Below are 25,095 nucleotides of genomic sequence, written 5' to 3'. Positions count from 1 at the left end.
CGCGTCATCATCAACCCAATCCCTGTGAAAGTACCCTGGTAGCAAATAAAAATTGCATGTTACATTTACACAGAAACACCAATAACATGGCCACAAGGTGTTCTATTTGCCTGATAACTAATTAAATTAATTAATAAATGCGCTACTTTGGCTCCACTACAGTTCTGTGTCAGTCAACTGCTCCATTTCAATCACCACTGTGTCAGACTTAATGCCCCGCCCACAACAACATCTGATTAGCAGGCAACTTAAAAACAAGTACAGGTCATCTCTGCAACAACAAGGTTTTGCTGGGATTTGAACCCAGGCACTTCTGCTGACTAGACAGGCGCTTTAACCAACTAAGCCACAGCACCTCTGGGGTACTCGGTTTAAACAACTGAGGTGGTTGGGTCATCTGGTAAGGATGCCTCCTGGGATTCTCCGTAGAGAACTGGTCCAGGCACGTCCAGCTGGGAGGAGGCCTCGGGGAAGACCCAGGACTAGGTGGAGAAAGTACATCTCCAACCTGGCCTGGGAACGCCTCGGGATCCCCCAGTTGGAGCTGGTTTATGTGGCTCGGCAAAGGATAGTTTGAGGTCCCCTGCTGGAGCTGCTGGACTAAGATGGATGGAAGGAGGGAACCCTTTTCACTAGCTCATTGTATTCTTGCAAGACGGGCTTAGTTGTAGGAGGCGCTGTAGCTTAGTGGTTAAAGCGCCTGTCTCGTAAACAGGAGATCCTGGGTCCAAATCCCAGCAGTGCCTGGTCATCATGGTATGAAGTGTTACCACATGGTTGCTGATACTTAACGTGTGCAACCCAGTTATTGCCTGATTTTTTTAGATCACTAAAGTGACATGTGATGTTGTATTGTACCCTAACATTACATGTGTCCATGTAAAGCGAATAAAAGCCTTTTATTGGAGGTGTTTTTGCAACTTTAGTGTGAAGATTATAAAGGTTTTATTATCATGAATTTCAGTCTTACCTTGGAAGCTTAGGGCTCCTGCACACTGCCTGCATGGCGTGAGCGTGTCAGCTGAGGTTAGAATGCCTACCGTATTGGTCAATACTGTTAACATGGGAGAAATAAAAACAGACACGCCACACAGCAAACACTATGTTGACTGTTGAGGAGGACTAAATTAGGACTGTGTTTTAAGCTTTCCATGGCTTTCCATGAGAAATGGCATGATGGGAAAGGGTCTCTCATCTCTCAAGGTCCTTGCATAAGACTTATGTTGTTCTCGGTAGGCCTGCCTATCAACAGTGAGTCCTGAGGCGTCGCTCAAGGACACGTTCAGCTGTTTTCATTTGCCGGAGTTTGTAGGGGTCCCCTACTGGAGCTGCTGGACAATGATGGATGGATGGAAGCAACCCTGTTCATTAGCTCATTGTATTCTTGCAAGACAGGCTTATCTGTAGAAGGAGCTGTAGCTTAGTGGTTAAAGTGCCTGTCTTGTAAACAGGAGATCCTGGGTCCAAATCCCATCCCAACAGTGCCTAGTTATCACTTAATGAAGATCCTGGGTCCAAATCCCAGCAATGTCTCATTGTCAGTTAATATTTATGTTATCTGCACTACAAAGTGTATATATTTGTTATTTATTTTTGCTAAAGTGCTTAACAACCGTAATTAATTTTGCCCAGTTGTGGCCTGTTGATGGGCAATACATATCTAAAGGGAAATGGATTGGAACCATTTTTTAATGCTTTTAAACCTTGTTGTTGGGGCTGAATGTGGCCCCGGTGTACACCATGACCCTGTGACATCACTGTTGGGTGAGGTTTCAGGCGTGTGATGCTGACTGAGGTCAGAGGTGAAATAAACATGAACTTTACCGGCCAAGGCACTTTGGGCGCTGACTGTGTGATTTTAACGTCTTCGACGCTTCTGGAATGAAAATTAATAAATTAATTATTTGATATTGTTGACTATATCGGGATATGCAACTGAAGGAAGAATCACCTTCCACCGCTCTATTACCTCCTCAGTTGAGGTCAACCGCCAATAAACTGTAATTTCTCAAAATATCATCCTTCCCTATATGCCTTTGCATCTTGGATATTTTTCTGTTGTTTAGACATGGCTACATTCACTTAAAGTATCCAAAGTGCACAATACTTCACTGTACTCTGTTCAGTTGTTTACACCGAGTGCCTCCAATATAGCCGTGCAGCCGTGTTCATCCCCAGAGGTGCTGTGGCTTAGTTGGTTAAAGTTCACTCTGTGGTGAGTGAAATGGAGCAGTTGACTGACACAGAACTGTAGTGGAGCCAAAGTAGTGCATTTATTAATTAATTTCATTAGTTATCAGGCAAATAGAACACCTTGTGGGCATGTTATTGGTGTTTCTGTGTAAATGTAACATGCCATTTTCATTTGCTACCAGGGTACTTTAACAGGGATTGGATTGACATGAGCACCAATAAGGTGCTGCTGGGATTTGAACCCAGGATCTCCTGTTTACTAGACCGGCACTTCAACCAACTAAGCCACAGAACCTCCACAAGGTGGACCACTCCCTCCGGTCAGGCCATGTTCCATCAACACTGAAAACAGCTGTTATCATGCCATTTCTCATGGAAAGCCATGGAAAGCTTAAAACACAGTCCTAATTTAGTCCTCCTCAACAGTCAACATAGTGTTTGCTGTGTGGCGTGTCTGTTTTTATTTCTCTCATGTTAACAGTATTGACCAATACAGTAGGCATTCTAACCTCAGCTGACACGCTCACGCCATGCAGGCAGTGTGCAGGAGCCCTAAGCTTCCAAGGTAAGACTGAAATTCATGATAACAAAAACTTTATAATCTTCACACTAAAGTTGCAAAAACACCTCCAACAAAAGGCTTTTTTTCGCTTTATATGGTCACATGTAATGTTATGGTACAAAACAACATCACATGTCACTTTAGTGATCTAAAAAATCAGGCATTAACTAGGTTGCACATGTTAAGTATCGGCAACCACGTGGAAACACTCCTGTAAGCGACAATCAGGCACTGCTGGGATTTGGACCCAGGATCTCCCGTTTACGAGTCAGTCGCTTTAACCACTAAGCTACAGCGCCTCCTGCAGCTGAGTCCGTCTTGCAAGAATACAATGAGCTAGTGAAAAGGGTTCCTTCCATCCATCCATCTTTGTCCAGCAGCTCCAGCAGGGGACCTCAAACCTTCCTTTGCCGAGCCACATCAACCAGCTCCGACTGGGGGATCCTGAAGCGTTCCCAGGCCAGGTTGGATATGTACTCTCTCCACCTAGTTCTGGGTCTTCCCCGAGGCCTCCTCACAGCTGGACGTGCCTGGACCAGCTCTCTACAGAGGCCCCCCGGAAGCATCCTTACCCGATGCCTTAACCACCTCAACTGGCTCCTTTCATCGCAAAGGAGCAGCGGCTCTACTCAAAGCCCCCACCATCCATTGGGTTAGAGATGCCAGCCCCCTCCTGAGGAAACGCATTTTGGCCGCTTCTGACGTCCACTGTTCCCTCCAACATGGAGCTCTTCCAGATTGTTGAGAAGCTCTAGCAGCTGGATGTGCTGCAATACAAAAATGAGCTGGTGACCAGGTCAAGATGCCTCCTGGGGACCTCCCTAGGGAGGTGATCCAGGCACGTCCAGCTGGGAGGAGGCCCCGGGGAAGACCCAGGACTAGGTGGAGGGATTATATCTCCAACCTGGCCTGGGAACGCCTCAGGATCCCCCAGTCGCTTGGAAAAGGGAATTTTGTCCAGTCCCCTGCTGGAGCTGGTGGACGCAGATGGATGGCTGGAAGCCTGTTTACTAGCTCATCGTATTCTTGCATGACAAGCACACCTGTCACAGGCGCTGTAGCTTAGTGGTTAAAGCGCCTGTCTCGTAAACACAAGATCCTGGGTTCAAATCCCAGCAGTGCCTAATTATCTCTTACAGTATCTGCACTACAAAGAGTTTATGTTTTTGCTGTAGTGACTGTTGGGTGGGGTTTCATGCGTGTGATGCTGACTGAGGTCAGAGGTGAAATGAACATGAACTTTATTGAACTGATTACTGATTACTGAACTGATTTTAACCTCTTCAATGCTGCTGTAACAAAATTTAATAAATGGATCTTTTTATATTAGTTGACTATATTGGGATATGCAACTGAAGGAAGAATCACCGGGTCGTCATGGATCTAAGAAGAGGGAGCCAAATGGTAAAGATCTGCACCGCCAATAAACTGTAATTTCTCAAAGTATCTTCCTTCCCTATATGCCTTTGCTTCATTCACATAAAGTATCCAAAGTGCCTAATACTGCACTGTACTCTGTTCAGTTGTTTACACTGAGTTCTTCATTGCCACACATCCAGGTTCATCCCCAGAGGTGATAATGAGATGCCAACGGAGGTAATCTCTACACCAACGAGGTGCTGCTGGGATTTGAACCCAGGATCTCCTGTTTACTAGACAGGCACTTTAACCAACTAAGCCACAGCACCTCCACAAGTTGTAACCCTGTTAAGTCTTAAATTGTCTTTTCCCTTGTATAAGCTAAACATACAGTATACTGACTGGCAGTATTGGGAGTAACGGGTTAACTTGCCTAGGCTTGGCGGATCAATCCTATCCAGTCAGTCTGCAGAAGAGCTATAAGTACCTGGCAGGTCTCTCCCTTCAGCAGTTTGAGAACGCCAGCCCACTCCTTCCCATTGGTGCTGATCATCCACATCTCATCACCCTCATAGAGCTATTGAAGCTCGGTCCACCAGGTGGACCACTCACCATTTGAACCAGACTGGGGGAGAACATTTCAGGGCCCAGCACGGATCATGGAGCAACAACTATGGCCGCAACAGTGCCTTCTCAAGTCCACTGTTCCTTCCAACATGGAGCTATTCCAGATTGTTGAGAATCTCTAGCAGCTGGATGTGCTGCCATACAAAAATGAGAAAGTGGTAACCAGGTCAAGACAAGACCAGGAGGCAGTAAGTCTGCTTGAAGAGAAGACTACGCGTGTGGAGGTGGACAGAAAACTCTGCTATGCTGTAACAGTTTCCCTAACTCACCCGGCAAGGGAAAAGTACAACGCATAAAAATTAAGGTAATGGGTGGATCTCTGATATCTATCGGCTATAATCTAGTCCTGCCTACTTTATTTACACAACACCAGAATACCCTCAACCCCACAAACACCCTAATTGTCTCAAATTTAGCTCAATAAACATGCTAATAAAATAAAAAGAAGACCATGGAATATAAGTGTAACTGCTTAACTGTGTAACTAATTAAACAGGATGGACCATCTTCGTCCCCATCCCTTTCTGGCAGCCATATTTGATAAGAATGGCCAAGCAACCAAAGGAGCGTATGTGAAGTAGGTAAGGGAATGTACTGTTTAAAGTCAGTGTGCAAATGTGTGCTGATGACTGTGTAACCCTTGAAAGCGACTTATCTTATCACCTCCCCTAAGCTACACCTCCACAACAAACAAAACAAAAACAATATCCCCAAAATCGAACTTACACCTCCATTGGAGACTGCGACCTGAACGCAGCACCTTGGACCGCTCAGCCATCCTGACTGAATATTCCAACGTGTAGTAGGATCTCTCACAGAAATAATAATATGGTAAGTCAACTATGTCATGCTATATTAGGTACTCAGTCATCCAGGTCATAGTTATCAAAGGAAGGTTTCCCTTTTGTCAGCCCAAATATATGTGTGTTTATGCGGAAATGGAAGAAAGTCACCAGTGTGGAAATGTGCTTGACAATGGCAGTACATTACGCGGGATGTGAAGACATCTTACCGACTCTGTACCCCAATGTGCAATGCAGGCTAAATCCTGTGGTGGGAATCAAGATCCACCAATGTTTCTGTCCAAAATGTCCACCTGTGTCCAGACATGTCCCAACTAGATGGGAAATAGACTGACATTTGGGTCACCATTGTGGAAATATCTTCAATATGTTCAACTAAGTCTAAATTTGGAGCTCCTTTCAGTTAACATGAAGTACAGGTCACAGGTCAACATGCCACCACCAACATACTGTTTTCAGTCAAACAGCCAAGAATATTTTACCCGTTAGCCTAGATGTGGACAGTGTAGAGGTTGATTATTTTATTTTACCAGTACTTTGGTTTAAAACGGTTCCACCAAGACTTGAACTCGGATCACTGGATTCAAAGTCCAGAGTGCTTACCATTACACCATGGACCCACTGTTCTAAAAAGCAACATTGGTTTGCCAGGCAGCTTCTTCCATAATATTAACACTTATGCTATTGAAGGCACACAACAATCACTGGCTAACTTAAGTCATTTAGTAAACTAAGCGTTCACACAAGATGTGGAACAAGAAAAGTCAAGAATAGGTTTTAAAGCTCTTGCCAAAAACAATGAATACAGCAGTAGATAGGTCTACTGTGTACACATGGTAACTTTACATGGGTTGATAAAGCAGATGCTCACAAAAGGTGCGGCTGTACTTGCAATTCAGCGGCCACGAGGAACCTGGTGTAAACAACTGAACAGAGTACAGTGCATTATTGTACTCTTTGGATACTTTATGTGAATGTAGCCATATCTAAACAACAGAAAAGCATCCAAAATGCAAAGGCATATAGATTCTTCCTTCCTTTATTACAGCAGCATCAAAGATGTTAAAATCAGGCAGTCAGCGCACAAGGTGCCTTGACCGGTAAAGTTCATGTTTATTTTACCTCTGACCTCAGTCAGCATCACATGCACCTGAAACCCCACCCAACAGTGATGTCACAGGGTCCTGGTGTACACCTGGGCCACAATCAGCCCCATCAAAACAGGGTTTAAAAGCATTAAAAAATGGATTCAATCCATTTCCCTTTTGATATTTATTGGCCCTCAACAGGCCACAACTGGGCAAAATTAAATAATGCTTGTTAAGCACAATAGCAAAAACAATATAAACTCATTGTAGTGCAGATAACATAACATATTCACTGACAAGCAGGCACTGTTGGGATTTGGACCCAGGATCTCCTGTTTACAAGACAGGCGCTTTAACCACTAAGCTACAGCGCCTGTGACAGACACCTGCCAGGTACTTATACCTCTTCGGCAAACTGGCTAGTGGATAGGATCGATGCACCAAACTATTTTTGGGTTGAGAAACGGGAGACATGGAATGACAGCTCCAGCACTTGTTTTTAACAAGCCAGGTCTAGTTAGAGGGATTATATCTCCAACCTGTCCTGGTAACGCCTCAGGATCCCCCAGTCGCTCGGAAAAGGAAAGACGAAGATGGATGGATGGAATCCTGTTCTATAGCTCATTGTATGTGTATATATATATATATATATATATATATATAAAAGGTACAAGCTCTCAAGGAGGTGTTGTGGCATAGTTGGTCAAAGTTCCTGTCTAGTAAACAGGAGATCCTCATTTCAAATCCCAGTAGCTCCTTGTTGTTGAAGCAATTACCTCAGATTGCATAACCATGTCAACCTAGTCCCAATACTACATATGAAATGCTGGAAGCAAATGAAAAATGTATGTTCCGTTTACACACAAAAACTACATTAACACAGACTTAAGCTAACACATGCAAGTTTAAGCTACAATTTACACCTAGTTCATTCATCAGATTTTGTGGTTCTGTTTATAGAAAGAACATCCTGTTATATCGCGTGATCATACATGAATTTGCGAGATCCCGTGGGTCCTTGTGACTTCATCTGTCAGTCATGGCCTGCCACAAATCAGAATCAAAATCAGAATTAGCTTTGTACGCCAGGTATGACAGACATACCAGGAGCTATGGAACAGCGCCACCACACGTTTTCTCGAAAAGAAAGGAAACAATGCAGACAGCAACAAAATTATATAACAATATAATGCACAAGACAACACACAGTTCATGTGGACACATGAAGGAATGTTTTGAGGTGGCTTGGGAGGGAGTGAGGAACACGTAAATCGAGGCAGTCAGACGGATACGGGGCGGGATGGGGGAGGTAGTGTTTGGTGTGTGTGTGAGACATTGAGTTGTGTGTGTGAATATGAGCGTCAGACTGTCTATGTTGTTAAAAGCTCAGTTCATCGGCGTGACCTTGGAGAGATAAGCCAGTGTACAGGACAAGATCAGAGGCCAGCTGCCAGGTTGTTTTCCTGCTCGGGTGAAGGGTGAGTGTGGGGGGGCTGGGGAAATAGCTGATCAATTTCAATCCAAATTTAGCGTGACTCAATGTAATTTGTTCGAATCAATGTTCATCATTCAATTGTTACCGACTTCAGCGTCACGCGAGCATCCAGTTCATGTAATGATTTTGTCAGTCCATCTACCTTTTCTGCCAGTCCGGTGATCACACGAAGCAACTCCACAGACTGGGCCCTGATAGTATCAATCCCCTTCTGCGCTTCGACGGTCCGGTCTGAGATGATGCGAGACAGTTCACTGGACTGGTCAGCCCTTAGATGTAAAACCTTCATCCTCTCAATAACTCCATGTGGGCACTCTTTAAGTTCCCCAGACAGCATATGGGTAAATTTGCTGGCGGCTGTCTTACCAATTTTCCGATTGGTCAACGAGACGATGATCAGGAGCCCCACCAACAGAATTCCAATTATCCATATGTCTTCAACGTCTTCCACAGTCAGGACGTCCAGGCAGACCACCAGCCAATCCCCTTAGGAATCGCGAGCATAGCCTGCAGGGAATGTCCCGCTCCCCCGGAGAAGCATGTTTAGGTCAATGTACATAAGATCAAAGCAGGGGCATAAGGTCAAAGTGGGGACATAAGATCAAAGCAGGGACATAAGATCAAAGCAGGACATAAGATCAAAGCAGGGTACATAAGATCAAAGGGGGGACAAAATCAACTCATGTTGGAAGTGCCCAGGTCAAAACTGAAACACTGGGGTGACCGAGGTTTCTGGACCTAAGCTCTGGAATAAGCTGCCCAGTGAGATGCTTATCATTACTGACCTGGGTCTTTTTAAATCAAGACTTAAGACGCATCTTTTTAAAGTGGCGTTTGGTACCTAGTAATGTGATGGCACATTTGTATTGATTGTATTGTTTTTATTTTTTTTATCTTTTCTTACTTTTCTCATTCATTATTGTAATTTTTGTTAGTGGTGTATTATTGTTTTAAATCTGTGGTTTTATTTGTTGTGAAGCACTTTGGTTCACTTATCGGTTGTTGTAAAGAGCTATATAAATAAAATACATTTACATTTACATTTTACATAAGATCGAAGGGGGACATAACATAAAAGCAGGGAAATAATATGAAAGCAGGGGACATAAGATCAAAAAGGAAAAATATCAAAGCACAACATATGATCAAAGCAGGACATAAGATCAAAGCGGGGACATAAGATCAAAGCGGGGACATAAGCTCAAAGGGGGGGCATAAGATCAAATCAGGGGACATAAGATCAAAGGGGGACAGACGATGAAACGGGGGACATAAGATCAAAGTGGGGACAAAGTTTAAAGCAGGGACATAAGGTCAAAGCAGGGACATAAGATCAAAGCAGGGAAAAAATCAAAGCAGGGGACATAAGATCAAAAGGGGGACATAAGATCAAAGGGGGGATATAAAATCAAAGCAAGACATAAGATCAAAGCGGGGACATAAGATCAAAGCGGGGAGATAAGATCAAAGGGGGAACATAAGATCAAAGCAGGGACATAAGATCAAAGCAGGGGAGATAACATCAAAGGGGGGACATAAGATCAAATCAGGGGACATAAGATCAAAGGTGGGACATAAGATCGAAGGGGGGACATAAGATCGAAGGGGGGAAATAAGATCACAGAGGGAAATAATATGAAAGCAGGGGACGTAACATCAAAGGGGTAACATAAGATCAAAGCAGGGGTATAAGATCAAAGCAAGACATATAATCAAAGCAGGACATAAGATCAAAGCAGGGGACATAAGATTAAAAAGGTAAAAATAAAAAGCACGACATAAGATCAAAGAGGGCACATAAGATCTAAGCAGGACATAAGATCAAAGCGGGGGGATGAGATCAAAGAGGGGAGATAAGATCAAAGGGGGGACATAAGATCAAAGCAGGGACATAACATCAAAGCAGGGGACATAACATCAAAGGGGGGACATAAGATCAAAGGAGGACATAAGAGCAAAGTAGGACATAAGATCAAAGGGGGACATAAGAACAAAGCATGGATATAATATCAAATGGGAACATAAGGTCAAAGCATGGACATAAGGTCAAAGCAGGGACATAAGATCAAAGCAGGACTACAATAAAAGCAGGGGACATAAGATCAAAGGGGGGACATAAGATCAAAGGGGGGATATAAGATCAAAGCAGGGCATAAGATCAAAGCGGGGACATAAGATCAAAGCGGGGAGATAAGATCAAAGCGGGGAGATAAGATCAAAGGGGGAACATAAGATCAAAGCAGGGACATAAGATCAAAGCAGGGGAGATAACATCAAAGGGGGGACATAAGATCAAAGTAGGACATAAGATCAAAGGTGGGACATAAGATCGAAGGGGGGACATAAGATCGAAGGGGGGAAATAAGATCACAGAGGGACATAAGATAAAAGCAGAGAAATAATATGAAAGCAAGGGACATAAGATCAAAAAGGAAAAAGATCAAAGCACGACATAAGATCAAAGCATGACATAAGATCAAAGCAGGGGACATAATATCAATGCAGGACATAAGATCGAAGGGGGGAAATAAGATCACAGAGGGACATTAAATAAAAGTAGGGAAATAATATGAAAGCAGGGGACATAAGATCAAAGGAGGAACATAAGATCAAATGTGGGAAATAAGATCGAAGGGGGGACATAAGATCGAAGGGGGGAAATAAGATCACAGAGGGACATAAGATAAAAGCAGGGAAATAATATGAAAGCAAGGGACATAAGATCAAAAAGGAAAAAGATCAAAGCACGACATAAGATCAAAGCATGACATAAGGTCAAAGTGGGGACATAACATCAAAGCAGGGACATAAGATCAAAGTAGGACATAAGTTCAAAGCAGGGTACATAAGATCAAAGCAGGGACATAAGGTCAAAGGAGGACATAAGATCAAAGCATGGACATAAGATCAAAGCAGGGACATAATATCAAAGCAGGACATAAAATCAAAGGGGGGACATAAGATCAAAGGGGGACATAAGCTAAAAGAAGGGAAATAATATGAAAGCAGGGGACGTAACATCAAAGGGGTAACATAAGATCAAAGCAGGGGTATAAGATCAAAGCAAGACAAATAATCAAAGCAGGACATAAGATCAAAGCGGGGACATAAGATCAAAGCGGGGAGATAAGATCAAAGCGGGGAGATAAGATCAAAGGGGGGACATAAGATCAAAGCAGGGACATAACATCAGAGCAGGGGACATAACATCAAAGGGGGGACATAAGACCAAAGGAGGACATAAGAGCAAAGTAGGACATAAGATCAAAGGGGGGACATGAGAACAAAGCATGGATATAATATCAAATGGGCACATAAGATCAAAGCATGGACATAAGGTCAAAGCAGGGACATAAGATCAAAGCAGGACTAAAATCAAAGCAGGGGACATAAGATCAAAGGGGGGACATAAGATCAAATGGGGGACATAAGATCAAAGGGGGGACATAAGATCAAAGCAGGACATAAGATCAAAGCGGGGAGATAAGATCAAAGCGGGGACATAAGATCAAAGTAGGACATAAGATCAAAGGTGGGACATAAGATCGAAGGGGGGACATAAGATCGAAGGGGGGAAATAAGATCACAGAGGGACATAAGATAAAAGAAGATAAATAATATGAAAGCAAGGGACATAAGATCAAAAAGGAAAAAGATCAGAGCACGACATAAGATCAAAGCATGACATAAGATCAAAGCAGGGGACATAATATCAATGCAGGACATAAGATCGAAGGGGGGAAATAAGATCACAGAGGGACATTAAATAAAAGTAGGGAAATAATATGAAAGCAGGGGACATAAGATCAAAGCATGACATAAGGTCAAAGTGGGGACATAATATCAATGCAGGGACATAAGATCAAAGTAGGACATAAGTTCAAAGCAGGGTACATAAGATCAAAGCAGGGACATAAGGTCAAAGGAGGACATAAGATCAAAGCATGGACATAAGATCAAAGCAGGGACATAATATCAAAGCAGGACATAAAATCAAAGGGGGGACATAAGATCAAAGGGGGACATAAGCTAAAAGAAGGGAAATAATATGAAAGCAGGGGACGTAACATCAAAGGGGTAACATAAGATCAAAGCAGGGGTATAAGATCAAAGCAAGACAAATAATCAAAGCAGGACATAAGATCAAAGCAGGGGACATAAGATCTAAGCAGGACCTAAGATCAAAGTTGGGACATAAGATCAAAGCGGGGACATAAGATCAAAGCGGGGAGATAAGATCAAAGCGGGGAGATAAGATCAAAGGGGGGACATAAGAGCAAAGCAGGGACATAACATCAGAGCAGGGGACATAACATCAAAGGGGGGACATAAGATCAAAGGAGGACATAAGAGCAAAGTAGGACATAAGATCAAAGGGGGGACATAAGATCAAAGCATGGACATAAGGTCAAAGCAGGGACATAAGATCAAAGCAGGACTAAAATCAAAGCAGGGGGCATAAGATCAAAGGGGGGACATAAGATCAAATGGGGGACATAAGATCAAAGGGGGGATATAAGATCAAAGCAGGACATAAGATCAAAGCGGGGAGATAAGATCAAAGCGGGGACATAAGATCAAAGTAGGACATAAGATCAAAGGTGGGACATAAGATCGAAGGGGGGACATAAGATCGAAGGGGGGAAATAAGATCACAGAGGGACATAAGATAAAAGAAGATAAATAATATGAAAGCAAGGGACATAAGATCAAAAAGGAAAAAGATCAGAGCACGACGTAAGATCAAAGCATGACATAAGATCAAAGCAGGGGACATAATATCAATGCAGGACATAAGATCGAAGGGGGGAAATAAGATCACAGAGGGACATAAAATAAAAGTAGGGAAATAATATGAAAGCAGGGGACATAAGATCAAAGGAGGAACATAAGATTGAAGGGGGACATAAGATAAAAGCTTAGAAATAATATGAAAGCAGGGGACATAAGATCAAAAAGGAAAAAGATCAAAGCACGACATAAGATCAAAGTAGGACAAAAGATCAAAGAGGGGACATAAGATCTAAGCAGGACATAAGATCAAAACGGGGACATAAGATCAAAGTAGGACTTAAGATCAAAGCAGGACATAAGATCAAAGCAGGGGACATAAGATCGAAGGGGGGACATAAGATCAAAGGGGGACATAAGATCAAAGCAGGAAAATAATATTAAAGCAGGGGACATAAGATCAAAAAGGAAAAAGATCAAAGCACGACATTAGATCAAAGCAGGACATAAGATCAAAGCAGGGGACATAAGATCTAAGCAGGACATAAGATCAAAGCGGGGACATAAGATCAAAGTAGGACTTAAGATCAAAGCAGGACATAAGATCAAAGCAGGGGACATAAGATCAAAGGGGGACATAAGATAAAAGTATGGAAGTAATATGAAAGCAGGGGACATAAGATCAAAAAGGGAAAGATCAAAGAACGACATACGATCAAAGGGGGGACACAAGATGAAAGGGGCACGGAAGATAAAAGCAGGGACACAAGATCAAAGCAGGGGACATAAGATCAATGCAGGACATAAGATCAAAGGGGAACATAAGATCAAAGCAGGGGACATAACATCAAAGGGGGGACATAAGATCAAAGCGGGGAGATAAAATCAAAGCGGGGAGATAAGATCAAAGGGGGGACATAAGATCAAAGGGGGACATAAGAGCAAAGTAGGACATAAGATCAAAGGGGGACATAAGAACAAAGCATGGATATAATATCAAATGGGAACATAAGATAAAAGCATGGACATAAGGTCAAAGCAGGGACATAAGATCAAAGCAGGACAAATATTGAAGCAGGGGACATAAGATCAAAGCAGGACTAAAATCAAAGCAGGGGACCTAAGATCAAAGGGGGGACATAAGATCAAATGGGGGACATAAGATCAAAGGGGGGGATATAAGATCAAAGCGGGGAGATAAGATCAAAGCGGGGAGATAAGATAAAAGGGGGAACATAAGATCAAAGCAGGGACATAAGATCAAAGCAGGGGAGATAACATCAAAGGGGGGACATAAGATCAAAGTAGGACATAAGATCAAAGGTGGGACATAAGATCGAAGGGGGGACATAAGATTGAAGGGGGGAAATAAGATCACAGAGGGACATAAGATAAAAGCAGAGAAATAATATGAAAGCAAGGGACATAAGATCAAAAAGGAAAAAGATCAAAGCACGACATAAGATCAAAGCATGACATAAGATCAAAGCAGGGAACATAATATCAATGCAGGACATAAGATCGAAGGGGGGAAATAAGATCACAGAGGGACATAAAATAAAATTAGGGAAATAATGTGAAAGCAGGGGACATAAGATCAAAGGAGGAACATAAGATCGAAGGGGGACATAAGATAAAAGCTTAGAAATAATATGAAAGCAGGGGACATAAGATCAAAAAGGAAAAAGATCAAAGCATGACATAAGATCAAAGTAGGACAAAAGATCAAAGAGGGGACATAAGATCAAAGTAGGACTTAAGCTCAAAGCAGGACATAAGATCAAAGTAGGACATAAGATCAAAGGGGGACATAAGAACAAAGCATGGATATAATATGAAAGCAGGGGATATAAGATCAAAAAGGAAAAAGATCAAAGCAGGGACATAAGATCAAAGCAGGGGACATAACATCAAAGGGGGACATAAGATCAAAGCAGGACATAAGATCAAAGCAGGACATAAGATCAAAGCAGGGGAAATAAGATCAAAGGGGGGATATAAGATCAAAGGAGGGACATGAGATCAAAGCAGAACATAAGATCTAAGCAGGGACATAAAATCAAACCAGGGACATAAGATCAATTATGGACATAAGATCAAAGTAGGACATAAGATCAAAGGCAAGGCAAGGCAGTCTTATTTGTAGAGCACATTTCAGCAACAGGGCAATTCAAAGTGCTTTACATAAAATCAGTTAAACAGACAAACCCAAGTACAAACAGTTAAAATCATAAGCATTAAAAACCGATAAAACACATGAATAGACAGTTAGAAACAAAATAGGAGTGACTTTCTCTGACTTTCCTTGTATTATCTGACTTTCTCTGACCTTCTCTGTATTAATTATCTGACTTTCTCTGACTTTCTCGGTATTAATTATATGACTTTCTCTGTATTAATTATGTGTCTTTCTCTGTATTAATTATATGACTTTCTCTGTATTAATTATGTGACTTTCTCTGTATTAATTATCTGACTTTCTCTGTATTAATTATCTGACTTTCTCTGACTTTCTCTGTATTAATTATATGACTTTCTCTGTATTAATTATATGACTTTCTCTGTATTAATTATATGACTTTCTCTGTATTAATTATCTGACTATCTTTGTATTATCTGACTTTCTCTGTATTAATTATCTGACTTTCTCTGTATTATCTGACTTTCTCTGACTTTCTCTGTATTAATTATCTGACTTTCTCTGTATTAATTATCTGACTTTCTCTGTATTAATTATCTGACTTTCTCTGACTTTCTCTATATTAATTATCTGACTTTCTCTGTATTAATTATCTGACTTTCTCTGTATTAATTATCTGACTTTCTCTGTATTAATTATCTGACTTTCTCTGTATTAATTATCTGACTATCTCTGATTTTCTCTGTATTAACATTAGGACACATGAAACACAAGAATAAAAGTTACAGTGCAGCATAAGAAATTTAAATTGGATGTCCATCAAAGGGGGACATAAGATCAAAGCAGGACATAAGATCAAAGCAGGGGAAATAAGATCAAAGGGGGGATATAAGATCAAAGGGCGGACATAAGATCAAAGTAGGACATAAGATCAAAAAGGGACATAAAAACAAAGCATGGATATAATATGAAAGCAGGGGACATAAGATCAAAAAGGAAAAACATCAAAGCAGGACATGGAATCAAAGAAAGGACATAAGATCAAAATAGGGATATAAGATCAAAGCAGGACATGTAATCAAAGCAGGACATGAGATCAAAGCAGGATATAAGATCAAAGAGGGCACATAAGATCAAAGCAGGGGTATAAGATCAAAGCAAGACATATAATCAAAGCAGGACATAAGATCAAAGCAGGACATAAGATCAAAGCAGGGGACATAAGATCAAAAAGGGAAAAATAAAAGCACAACATAAGATCAAAGCAGGACATAAGATCAAAGAGGGCACATAAGATCTAAGCAGGACATAAGATCAAAGTGGGGACATAAGATCAAAGCAGGACATAAGATCAAAGTTGGGACATAAGATCAAAGCGGGGACATAAGATCAAAGTGGGGAGATAAGATCAAAGCGGGGAGATAAGATCAAAGGGGGGACATAAGATCAAAGCAGGGACATAAGATCAAAGCAGGGGACATAACATCAAAGGGGGGACATAAAAACAAAGCATGGATATAATATGAAAGCAGGGGACATAAGATCAAAAAGGAAAAACATCAAAGCAGGACATGGAATCAAAGAAAGGACATAAGATCAAAATAGGGATATAAGATCAAAGCAGGACATGTAATCAAAGCAGGACATGAGATCAAAGCGGGGACATAAGATCAAAGTGGGGAGATAAGATCAAAGCGGGGAGATAAGATCAAAGGGGGGGACATAAGATCAAAGCAGGGACATAAGATCAAAGCAGGGGACATAACATCAAAGGGGGGACATAAGATCAAAGGAGGATATAAGATCAAAGTAGGACATAAGATCAAAGGGGGACATAAGAACAAAGCATGGACATAATATCAAATGGGAACATAAGATCAAAGGGGGGACATAAGATCGAAGCTTGGACATAAGATCAAAGGGGGACATAAAATGAAACGGGGGACATAAGATCAAAGCAGGACATAAGATCAAAGCGGGACATAAGATCAAAGGCAAGGCAAGGCAGCTTTATTTGTAGAGCACATTTCAGCAACAGGGCAATTCAAAGTGCTTTACATAAAATCAGTTAAACAGATAAATCACAAGTACAAACAGTTAAAAGTCATAAGCATTAAAAACCGATAAAACACATGAATAGACAGTTAAAAACAAAATAGAAACATTAGGACACATAAAACACAAGAATAAAAGTTACAGTGCAGCATGAGAAATTTAAAGAAATGAGCAGTCATTTAAAGAAAGGCAGCATCAAAAAGAAAGGTCTTCAGCCTTGATTTAAAAGAACTGAGAGTAGCAGCGGATCTACAGGTTTCTGGGAGTTTATTCCAGATATGAGGAGCATAGAAACTGAAAGCTGCTTCACCCTGTTTAGTTCTGACTCTGGGGACAGAAAGTAGACCTGTCCCAGATGACCTGAGAGGTCACACACACACAAGGTGGTGTGACACTATGGGCTTTTTTTTTCAGACTTGTTTTTAGTTTTGCTGAAGCACATTCATGATCCCTAATACCTTTCTAAACCACTTACCCTGGTCCCTGACCCCTGCCCTCAGAGCTGGTAGCTCTGTTCCTCAGCGGAGCAGGTCGGGCCCTCTGCTCTGGCTGACTGGAGGTCGGCGGATTCAGACGAGGAGGCCTCAAAGACCAACTGCTCTCGCAGCATCTGGTCCTAGTCTTCTGGCAGCGAGGCCTCCAAAGACAAACTGCTTTAGCAGCATCTGGTCCTAGTCTTCTGGAAGCGAGGCCTCCAAAGACCAACTGCTTTTGCAGCACCTAGTCTCTGCCGAAGCCGCTGGCCTCCAGCTGCCCGGAGCAGAACCCTGAACTTAAAGACTCAACACGGCTTGTACTTATAAGGTCCTCTATGGACGTTTTGTGACCTCACTCATGAGGTCATCGTGAACTCACAGCTGATTGGCCAGTAGTTCTTTAGATGTGTTATAGAATGCTGTGATGTCATACACTGTAGACAATTCCAGTCTATAAGACTTATCTCATTTTATTTTTATTTATTTTTGAGGGATGAAAACAAAATATATTGTAATACATTATGAGAATATACACATCACACTATAAATGTGTAAATTAATTTAACGTGTTTAGAGCAGACATATTTTCACCTGTAGGTTGGTAACTAGGAGTTTATTAAACCAAAACTAGAGTTGTGATGGTTGGAGAAGTGAAAAGACGACCCAAACGGCTTTTCATAGTTTTATTTAGTTTCTTTTGACTTTGAATGAAGTGCGTGTTTTACGATGCTAAAATTACTGTTTATTTACATGGAGTCTGATGGATTTAGCAATTTTAATTACGTGGATTTTTTTATGTTTAAAAAAGAATCTTACTCTTCAACAGAAAGGTCGACCTCCTTAAAATCCTTTCCATAAAGTTGTCAAAAATTTAGAATAATAATCAGAGCCTCTCAGTGGCAAAACAAGCACTTTTGGAGTATCCGGTACGGATAAAGCACTTTTGCCGAGTACAAGTATTATCCGAGTAATATGAGTCAATATCCGTGCTCGGATTGAATAAAACTCCTCAACTGGCCGCGCAGCGTTCTGTGATAATCACAGCGCCCCCCCCCCCCCCCCGCCTACAAACCCGCTCGGATCAATCACACACACACAGAACATGGAGAAATGCGCTCTCTCTCGCTCTCTCCCCCCCTCTCTCTCTCTCTCTCTCTCTCTCTCTCTCTCTCTCTGGTCTGCGGATCTGTTCCGTTAAAGTTTAGGGTTTCTTCAGCTTCAGGTTTGTTTTTAACTTCGGTTTGTAGTCCTTACATAGTAACCAGTAGATTTCTGGTGAACGTGGGGTTTGTAGTCCTTACATAGTAACCAGTAGATTTCTGGTGAACGTGGGGTTTGTAGTCCTTACATAGTAACCAGTAGATTTCTGGTGAACGTGGGGTTTGTAGTCCTTACATAGTAACCAGTAGATTTCTGGTGAACGTGGGGTTTGTAGTCCTTACATAGTAACCAGTACATTTCTTGTGAACGTGGGGTTTGTAGTCCTTACATAGTAACCAGTAGATTTCTGGTGAACGTGGGGTTTGTAGTCCTTACATAGTAGGCTCGTTCGAGATGAGCCAGGTCTGCGCAGAATCGATCACCGGCGATCGGCGCCCGTTGCATGCCGGTTAGATTTGTGTCCGACTTGATCCCGACTTGCTCTGACGTCATGCACACGTGGGCAACGGAAATCTCACGAGAGCAAGGCGGCCGCAGGTCTGAGACGCAGGCGGCGCAGTTGCTTTTCACCGACTGCAAGAGCCAGGCGGACCCAAAGCATGCTGGGAAACGCCGGCTTCTCAGCTGATTTAACACTTGATTGGTTTACAACATGATGACGTTTTATATAAACTTTTTTATTGGTTTTGAATCGGAGGGATTTTAATTGCTATTTGTCTGATTTAAAGACTTATTCTGTCCAGAACACATGTTGTGGCTGATAGAGACGTTTAGAAGTCAGAGAGACTAAATCTGATCAGATCACGTATCATCTACAGTGTGTTGTTAATTAAAATCAGCAACAGATCGCATGTAGAGCACTTTGCCAGCTACTTAGTCATAATTAAAACAACTGGAGACTGTGTACCAGCTGGTATGTGGGTCTGATTATATTTTATTAAATCGGAATCGCACCACAGTGTTTTCTTCACTTCCAGTCCAGCCTGAAGGCGGCTGGAATCGGCTGGAAACTGTCCGACTTCACCGCAGCTTTTTGTCACCGCCCCCCGCTGCTGCCGCCTGCTCTCGTCCACTTTACAGGCGAGGCGCAGTTCATCTCGAACGAGCCTACTTTCAAACGTTTTTTTAATGCTGCAGCTCGTGCAAGACAGGAGGTGGCAGCAAGAAATGATGATTTCAGCGTTACTTTCCACAACAAGACGACTAGTTTGCCGGAAAGTTCATACACTTCGGGGTAAGTTTCAGAATTGCTTTAAGTGCTGCATGCTAATCTGGTTTCTCCTGTTGTACCAAAGACTGAGACCCCGTCAATACCTAATTCCCCCCGCCTACACCTGAACCAAAAGCTGATCCTTAATCTCGGAGGGGGTGCTACACATTTTTAACAGGATGGGGTTCGACTGGTTTTCAGGGCGTCAGGAGTCCTCTTGAAACTAATATAAAGCTTTGGACAGAAGTCTTCTTGTGAAAAGGAAAAACTCCTTATTACTTGAGGAGCACCAGAGAAGTTGGTGAGTAGAGGATGAGTCTCATTCATTTTGTGATATATGATTATTTAGATTACATATTAGTTGGTGTAACAGCAGTAAGGTTAAACTGATCCCGACTAGAAGCACATTTATCCTCATTGTCTGGTGTTATGAATAGTAATTGGTGTATGTAATGTACAGTATAATATTATAAATAGCTACTTAATGTAACATGAATACTTTATTTTTGCTATCCAAGAGCGATTCTAACATTTTACATTTGTTTGTTTTATTTAATAATTTCTGTACTAAAAACTGAGTCTTACTGGTTTAGAAATTGTCTCAATATTTCAGATATTTACATTCAGAGACTTGTTCAGAGGCTAATTGTAAATTAACAAATATTTCAGTGGAGTTTGGCCCAATGAGAGCGTAAGATAAATAACCAGTCAGATAAATAACATTGTTTTACATCTGTAATAATTAATGCTCTGTCCTCTCTCCTGTGTGTCAGACACAATGGCATCTCCAGCCCCTCTGTCCAAGGCCAACACCACCTTCTCTCTGGCTTTGCTCCAAAAGTTTGGAGATGACGACAAGACGGCAAACATCTTCTACTCCCCTTTCAGCATCTCTTCAGCCCTGGCTATGGTGATGCTGGGGGCCAGAGGCAACACAGCCACCCAGATGTCAGAGGTATCACACACACACACACACACCACACACACACACCACACAGACACACACACACACACACACACACTCTGTCATAAAAGTAACAGATTTACATCGCAGGCTGGTTCAGAATGATTTTGTGAAGAGGCCCAGGGCAGGACCTTACTCTAAATCCAAAATGTTTCCAAGAGAACATCTCCAGTCATTTGAAATGTTAATATTGTGAAAGATTACACCAGAAATGTGAGAGTACTGTGTACTCTAGTTACTCACCATCATTTAAAGGTCCCATGACATGAAAAATTCCCTTTTATGAGTTTTTTTTTACATTGATATGCATTCCCCCAGCCTGCCTATGGATACTAAGGAAAGCTCATTGAGGGACTGGCTCTAGTGGCTGGAATTCTGCACCAAGGCTGAATTTTGGGAAAGAGACTCCAGACACAGTATTAGGGGACCACTAAGGTCTATGTAAAAGACTTCAGAGACAGTATTAGGGGACCACTAAGGTCTATGTAAAAGACTTCAGAGACAGTATTAGGGGACCACTAAGGTCTATATAAAAGCACCGAAAGAGCACCATGTCATGGGACCTTTAACGTACTGTATGCATAGCATGGAGCACACAAATTCAACAACTTAAAGGAAAACATTTCTTATTTAGTCTATAGTCTCATCACTTAACAGGCAAGATGCCCGGTCTGATCTACTGTTTAGAATAGACTGGTCTTACAGTGCATCTCTGTAACAGTTGTCTCTCCTTTGTCCACAGTGCCTGAAAACCAAGGATTGTCAGGATGATGTCCATGTTAGCTTTGCCCAACTGCTGAGCGAGCTCAACAAGGCTGATGCTCCGTATACCCTCAGTGTTGCCAACAGGCTGTACGGGGAGCGGTCCTTCCAGTTTGTTGAGGTGTGTGTGTGTTTAGCATGTGTGCATGCATCTTCATGAGTACAGTATGTGTGGTGTGAGAGGCTCATGCAAATATTTAAGCTCTGTAAGAAGGAATGATGAGGGAGTGGAGAGTAAGCATTGTGATTGTGCTCTCCTTGTTGTAGTGACTTTTAGTTCCACTAACTAAAGTTAAGCAAAGTGATTAATATGTTTAGGTGATCAGAATTGGTAAATGTGTTTTTGATGGTTCCAGGATTTCTTAGAAAAAACCAAGAATCACTACAACGCAGAGCTGGAGACTGTGGACTTCAAAGGTGGCTCAGAGGCCGCCAGACTCAAGATCAACAGCTGGGTGCAGAAGCAGACTCAAGGTAGATCTACACCCTTACATACACATAACACCAATGGAAACATGGCAGCAACCATTTTTCAACACTTTTCTTTCAGATGTGTGCCATTGCTTCACTTATGTGTCAATTTTGTTCACCAGATAAAATTAAGGATCTGTTGGCAGAGGGTGACGTGGACAGCCTGAGCAGGCTGGTGCTGGTTAATGCCATCTACTTCAAAAGTAACTGGAACGAGAAGTTTCAGCAGCATGACACACAGGATGCTCACTTTAGACTCAACAAGGTAACACTGCTCAAAGAAAGCATTCAGTTAAATAACACTGACAGAAGTCAGGTAAAATGGGTTTTAAAATCAATGATATGGTAGCAAACACTTTACGCCATAGACACTAATTCTGACTTCTTCATTGAAAGTAGTGAAAAAAGGTAAAGGAAAATAATTCTACATCAGGGCAAGGGTTGGGTACTGAACTCAGTACTTTTTTGGGTTCAAACCAAATTACGTCGGTACCACCATGGACCGATTCACGCTAAATCAAACGGTGAACAGCAACACACATTTTAGCCAGTAGGTAAATGACCTCATGTTGTCTTCCCGCCGACCTGCAAAGTTGTTGTTTTTTTGTTGTTTTTCTGAGTCAAAATTTCGTTTTTTGTTTTTGGTTGTCTTTTTGACCCTTTTGTGTCTTTCCTCCAATGTTTTTGTCACTTTTTCAACGTTTGAGTGTTTTGACATTTTTGTCACTTTTTTTGGCATTTTTTTTCACATTTTAGTGACTTTTATTGACATTTGTCTTTTTTTAATTTTTTAATTTGGATTTTTTTTTTTTTACATTAGTCAAACACGAGTTCTTTTATCAATTATTTTTTTCTCCAAATGCTATAAAATTGACAAAACACCCCTATTCAATGAAAGTACTACACTGATTATTCATTTAACGTGTGAGGAGCGTTGTTGGGAACCATCCTCGTTACGTTTTTAGATGGAGAAATGTTTTGGAAGAGGGTCAAATTTGACCCGTAGACAACATAAGGGGTAAAACAAATTAATATCAGTTTAAATGTACTATGCACTATTTAAGTGTGCTATATTATATATACCACCACTTTACCTTGCCACAAGAGAGCCTTGTTGAAGTAAATGCAGGGGAAACTCGAGGGGTTCTTACAAGCCACCATCAAACTACCTAACTAATTTAAACTACCAGGACATTAGGAGCTGCTTATCTACCAATACCTCAATCTCTTAGTTTGTTTTTGTTATTGCATGACTTTGGTGACTCCAAACTAACGCTTTAATAACACAAACTAACTGAGGCAGCCGTAGACCAGCAACTCTCATCTTTTGCGGGGAAAATGATTAGCAGTGAGGAGGGAATCCCAGCCCAGACTGTATTTTGTTCTAAAAGTCAGTGTGTTTTCAGAATGACACCAAGCCAGTGAAGATGATGCACCAGACAGCATTGTTCCCTTTCTCCAACAACCCTAAGGCCAACTGCAAGGTACTGATGCAATTGATTGATTAATTGTAAAAAAAATTTAACTGACAAGGCAACAATCAAACCAATCATTTATAACTTTTTGTTAAACAGGATTTAATGACATTGCCATTGAAGGTACATGATTGAGAAAGGAGGAGAGTTTGGTTATGATCCATTTTACCGTACAGTAACTGTGAAGATTTGTGCATGTCATCCCATGAACTAGATAGATTTTTATTGATCTAAAAAAAAGGGAAATTCCAGTGTTGCAGCAAAAAATCAGACACAACACACGTACAGAATACACATGAAATAACTATCTTGTTGATACACAACTCAGTTGTCACACCAGTGTATATACAGTATATGTACTGTAATGTTTAAAACCCTCTGCTGGACAGATCCTAGAGATGCCTTACAAAGGGAAGGAGCTTAGCATGCTCATCTTTTACCCAATGAGATGGAGGACAGTACTACAGGTCTGGAGAAGGTAACACACACACACACACTTTCACACATAAAGAAACCCGCAGAAACGGATAAACTAATAACTGATTCCATGTCCACCCCCAGCTGGAGAAGCAGCTGACCTATGAGAACTTTATGGAGTGGACTCATCCAGACATGATGGATAACGTTGAGGTCCAGGTGGGGCTGCCTCGGTTCAAGATGGAGGAGTCGTATGACATGGAGGAAGTCCTGGTCAGCATGGGCATGGTGGATGCCTTTGACAAGGCAGACTTCTCTGGTAGGACTTGTGTCTGCATCATAATCATTTAAAGAACAGGCAGCTGAAACCTGAAATGTCTCCTGTCAGTTTTAAAAGACACAAGATAATACAGAGGTTCTCCCAAATTATTTTAATTCATGTTGTGGGGTAAGACCTGACATTAAATGTATTTAAAATATTCCATCTCCTTCTTTTTGTGACAGGGATGTCTCCTGCCGAATGGCTGGTACTGTCAAAAGTTGTCCACAAGGCTTTTGTGGAGGTCAACGAGAAGGGAACTGAGGCTGCTGCTGTCACTGCTGCTGTCATGATGCTGGAGTCTTGCACGATAAGTTCTCCATCTGCCACGTTCATCGCAGACCACCCCTTCCTCTTCTTCATCAGACATAACCCCTCCATGAGCGTTCTCTTTGCTGGCCGATACTGCTCCCCTGAGTGAGCAATACATCGTTAGAGTAGTGTTTCTTAACTGGTGGGGGGGGGTTACAATACATCTAGTATTATAACAGTGTACCAATTTATTTGGTATAACTCAAAATGTTAATTACCACTCTAGTTTCCTAAAGTTAATCACACCCTGATGATTCTGTGTCCATCCTTAACATTATGTTCTTGCTTTTCCTTTGTATCTTTTGCCCTTAATCTCAATCTCATCCTTAGGATCTGGCTTACTTTATGTCCTTGGTAATTATTAGACTGACAGGAATTCTTCCTTTCCTTTTGGCAAATGAATTGCCTTTTTGAGGGGCTAAAAGGTCCCATGGCATGAAAATGTGACTTTATGAGTTTTTTCAACATTTGTGTG

General features: G+C 41.7%; 1 protein-coding gene and 6 non-coding genes across 7 annotated transcripts; 3 read left to right on the top strand and 4 right to left on the bottom strand.

Annotated features, from left to right (window-relative positions):
* The first annotated feature begins 673 nt into the window (after window positions 1-673).
* On the top strand, window positions 674-746 carry trnat-cgu (transfer RNA threonine (anticodon CGU)). Its single transcript has one exon. It is a non-coding gene; the product is annotated as a tRNA-Thr (tRNA).
* A 2,235-nt stretch (window positions 747-2,981) lies between these two features.
* Window positions 2,982-3,054, bottom strand: trnat-cgu (transfer RNA threonine (anticodon CGU)). The gene has a single exon. It is a non-coding gene; the product is annotated as a tRNA-Thr (tRNA).
* Window positions 3,055-3,806: 752 nt separating this feature from the next.
* On the top strand, window positions 3,807-3,879 carry trnat-cgu (transfer RNA threonine (anticodon CGU)). Its single transcript has one exon. It is a non-coding gene; the product is annotated as a tRNA-Thr (tRNA).
* A 490-nt stretch (window positions 3,880-4,369) lies between these two features.
* trnat-agu (transfer RNA threonine (anticodon AGU)) lies at window positions 4,370-4,443 on the bottom strand. The gene has a single exon. It is a non-coding gene; the product is annotated as a tRNA-Thr (tRNA).
* A 1,649-nt stretch (window positions 4,444-6,092) lies between these two features.
* Window positions 6,093-6,164, bottom strand: trnaq-uug (transfer RNA glutamine (anticodon UUG)). The gene has a single exon. It is a non-coding gene; the product is annotated as a tRNA-Gln (tRNA).
* Window positions 6,165-6,933: 769 nt separating this feature from the next.
* Window positions 6,934-7,006, bottom strand: trnat-ugu (transfer RNA threonine (anticodon UGU)). The gene has a single exon. It is a non-coding gene; the product is annotated as a tRNA-Thr (tRNA).
* Window positions 7,007-20,108: 13,102 nt separating this feature from the next.
* On the top strand, window positions 20,109-24,823 carry LOC116680397 (leukocyte elastase inhibitor-like). The gene is given in 10 exon segments (XM_032509477.1): window positions 20,109-20,201; window positions 20,674-20,855; window positions 21,607-21,747; window positions 21,983-22,100; window positions 22,220-22,362; window positions 23,504-23,581; window positions 23,962-24,004; window positions 24,007-24,050; window positions 24,134-24,308; window positions 24,494-24,823. Coding segments are annotated over 9 exon segments (1,155 nt in total). The 5' UTR covers window positions 20,109-20,201; window positions 20,674-20,678; the 3' UTR covers window positions 24,730-24,823.
* The last annotated feature ends 272 nt before the right edge of the window (window positions 24,824-25,095 follow it).

The sequence above is a fragment of the Etheostoma spectabile genome, unplaced genomic scaffold (genome assembly GCF_008692095.1).
Source record: "Etheostoma spectabile isolate EspeVRDwgs_2016 unplaced genomic scaffold, UIUC_Espe_1.0 scaffold00018427, whole genome shotgun sequence".
In the NCBI taxonomy this organism is placed as follows: Eukaryota; Metazoa; Chordata; class Actinopteri; order Perciformes; family Percidae; genus Etheostoma; species Etheostoma spectabile.
Note: the sequence above shows the minus strand (reverse complement) of the source record. Positions and strands in the feature narration are given on the sequence as shown.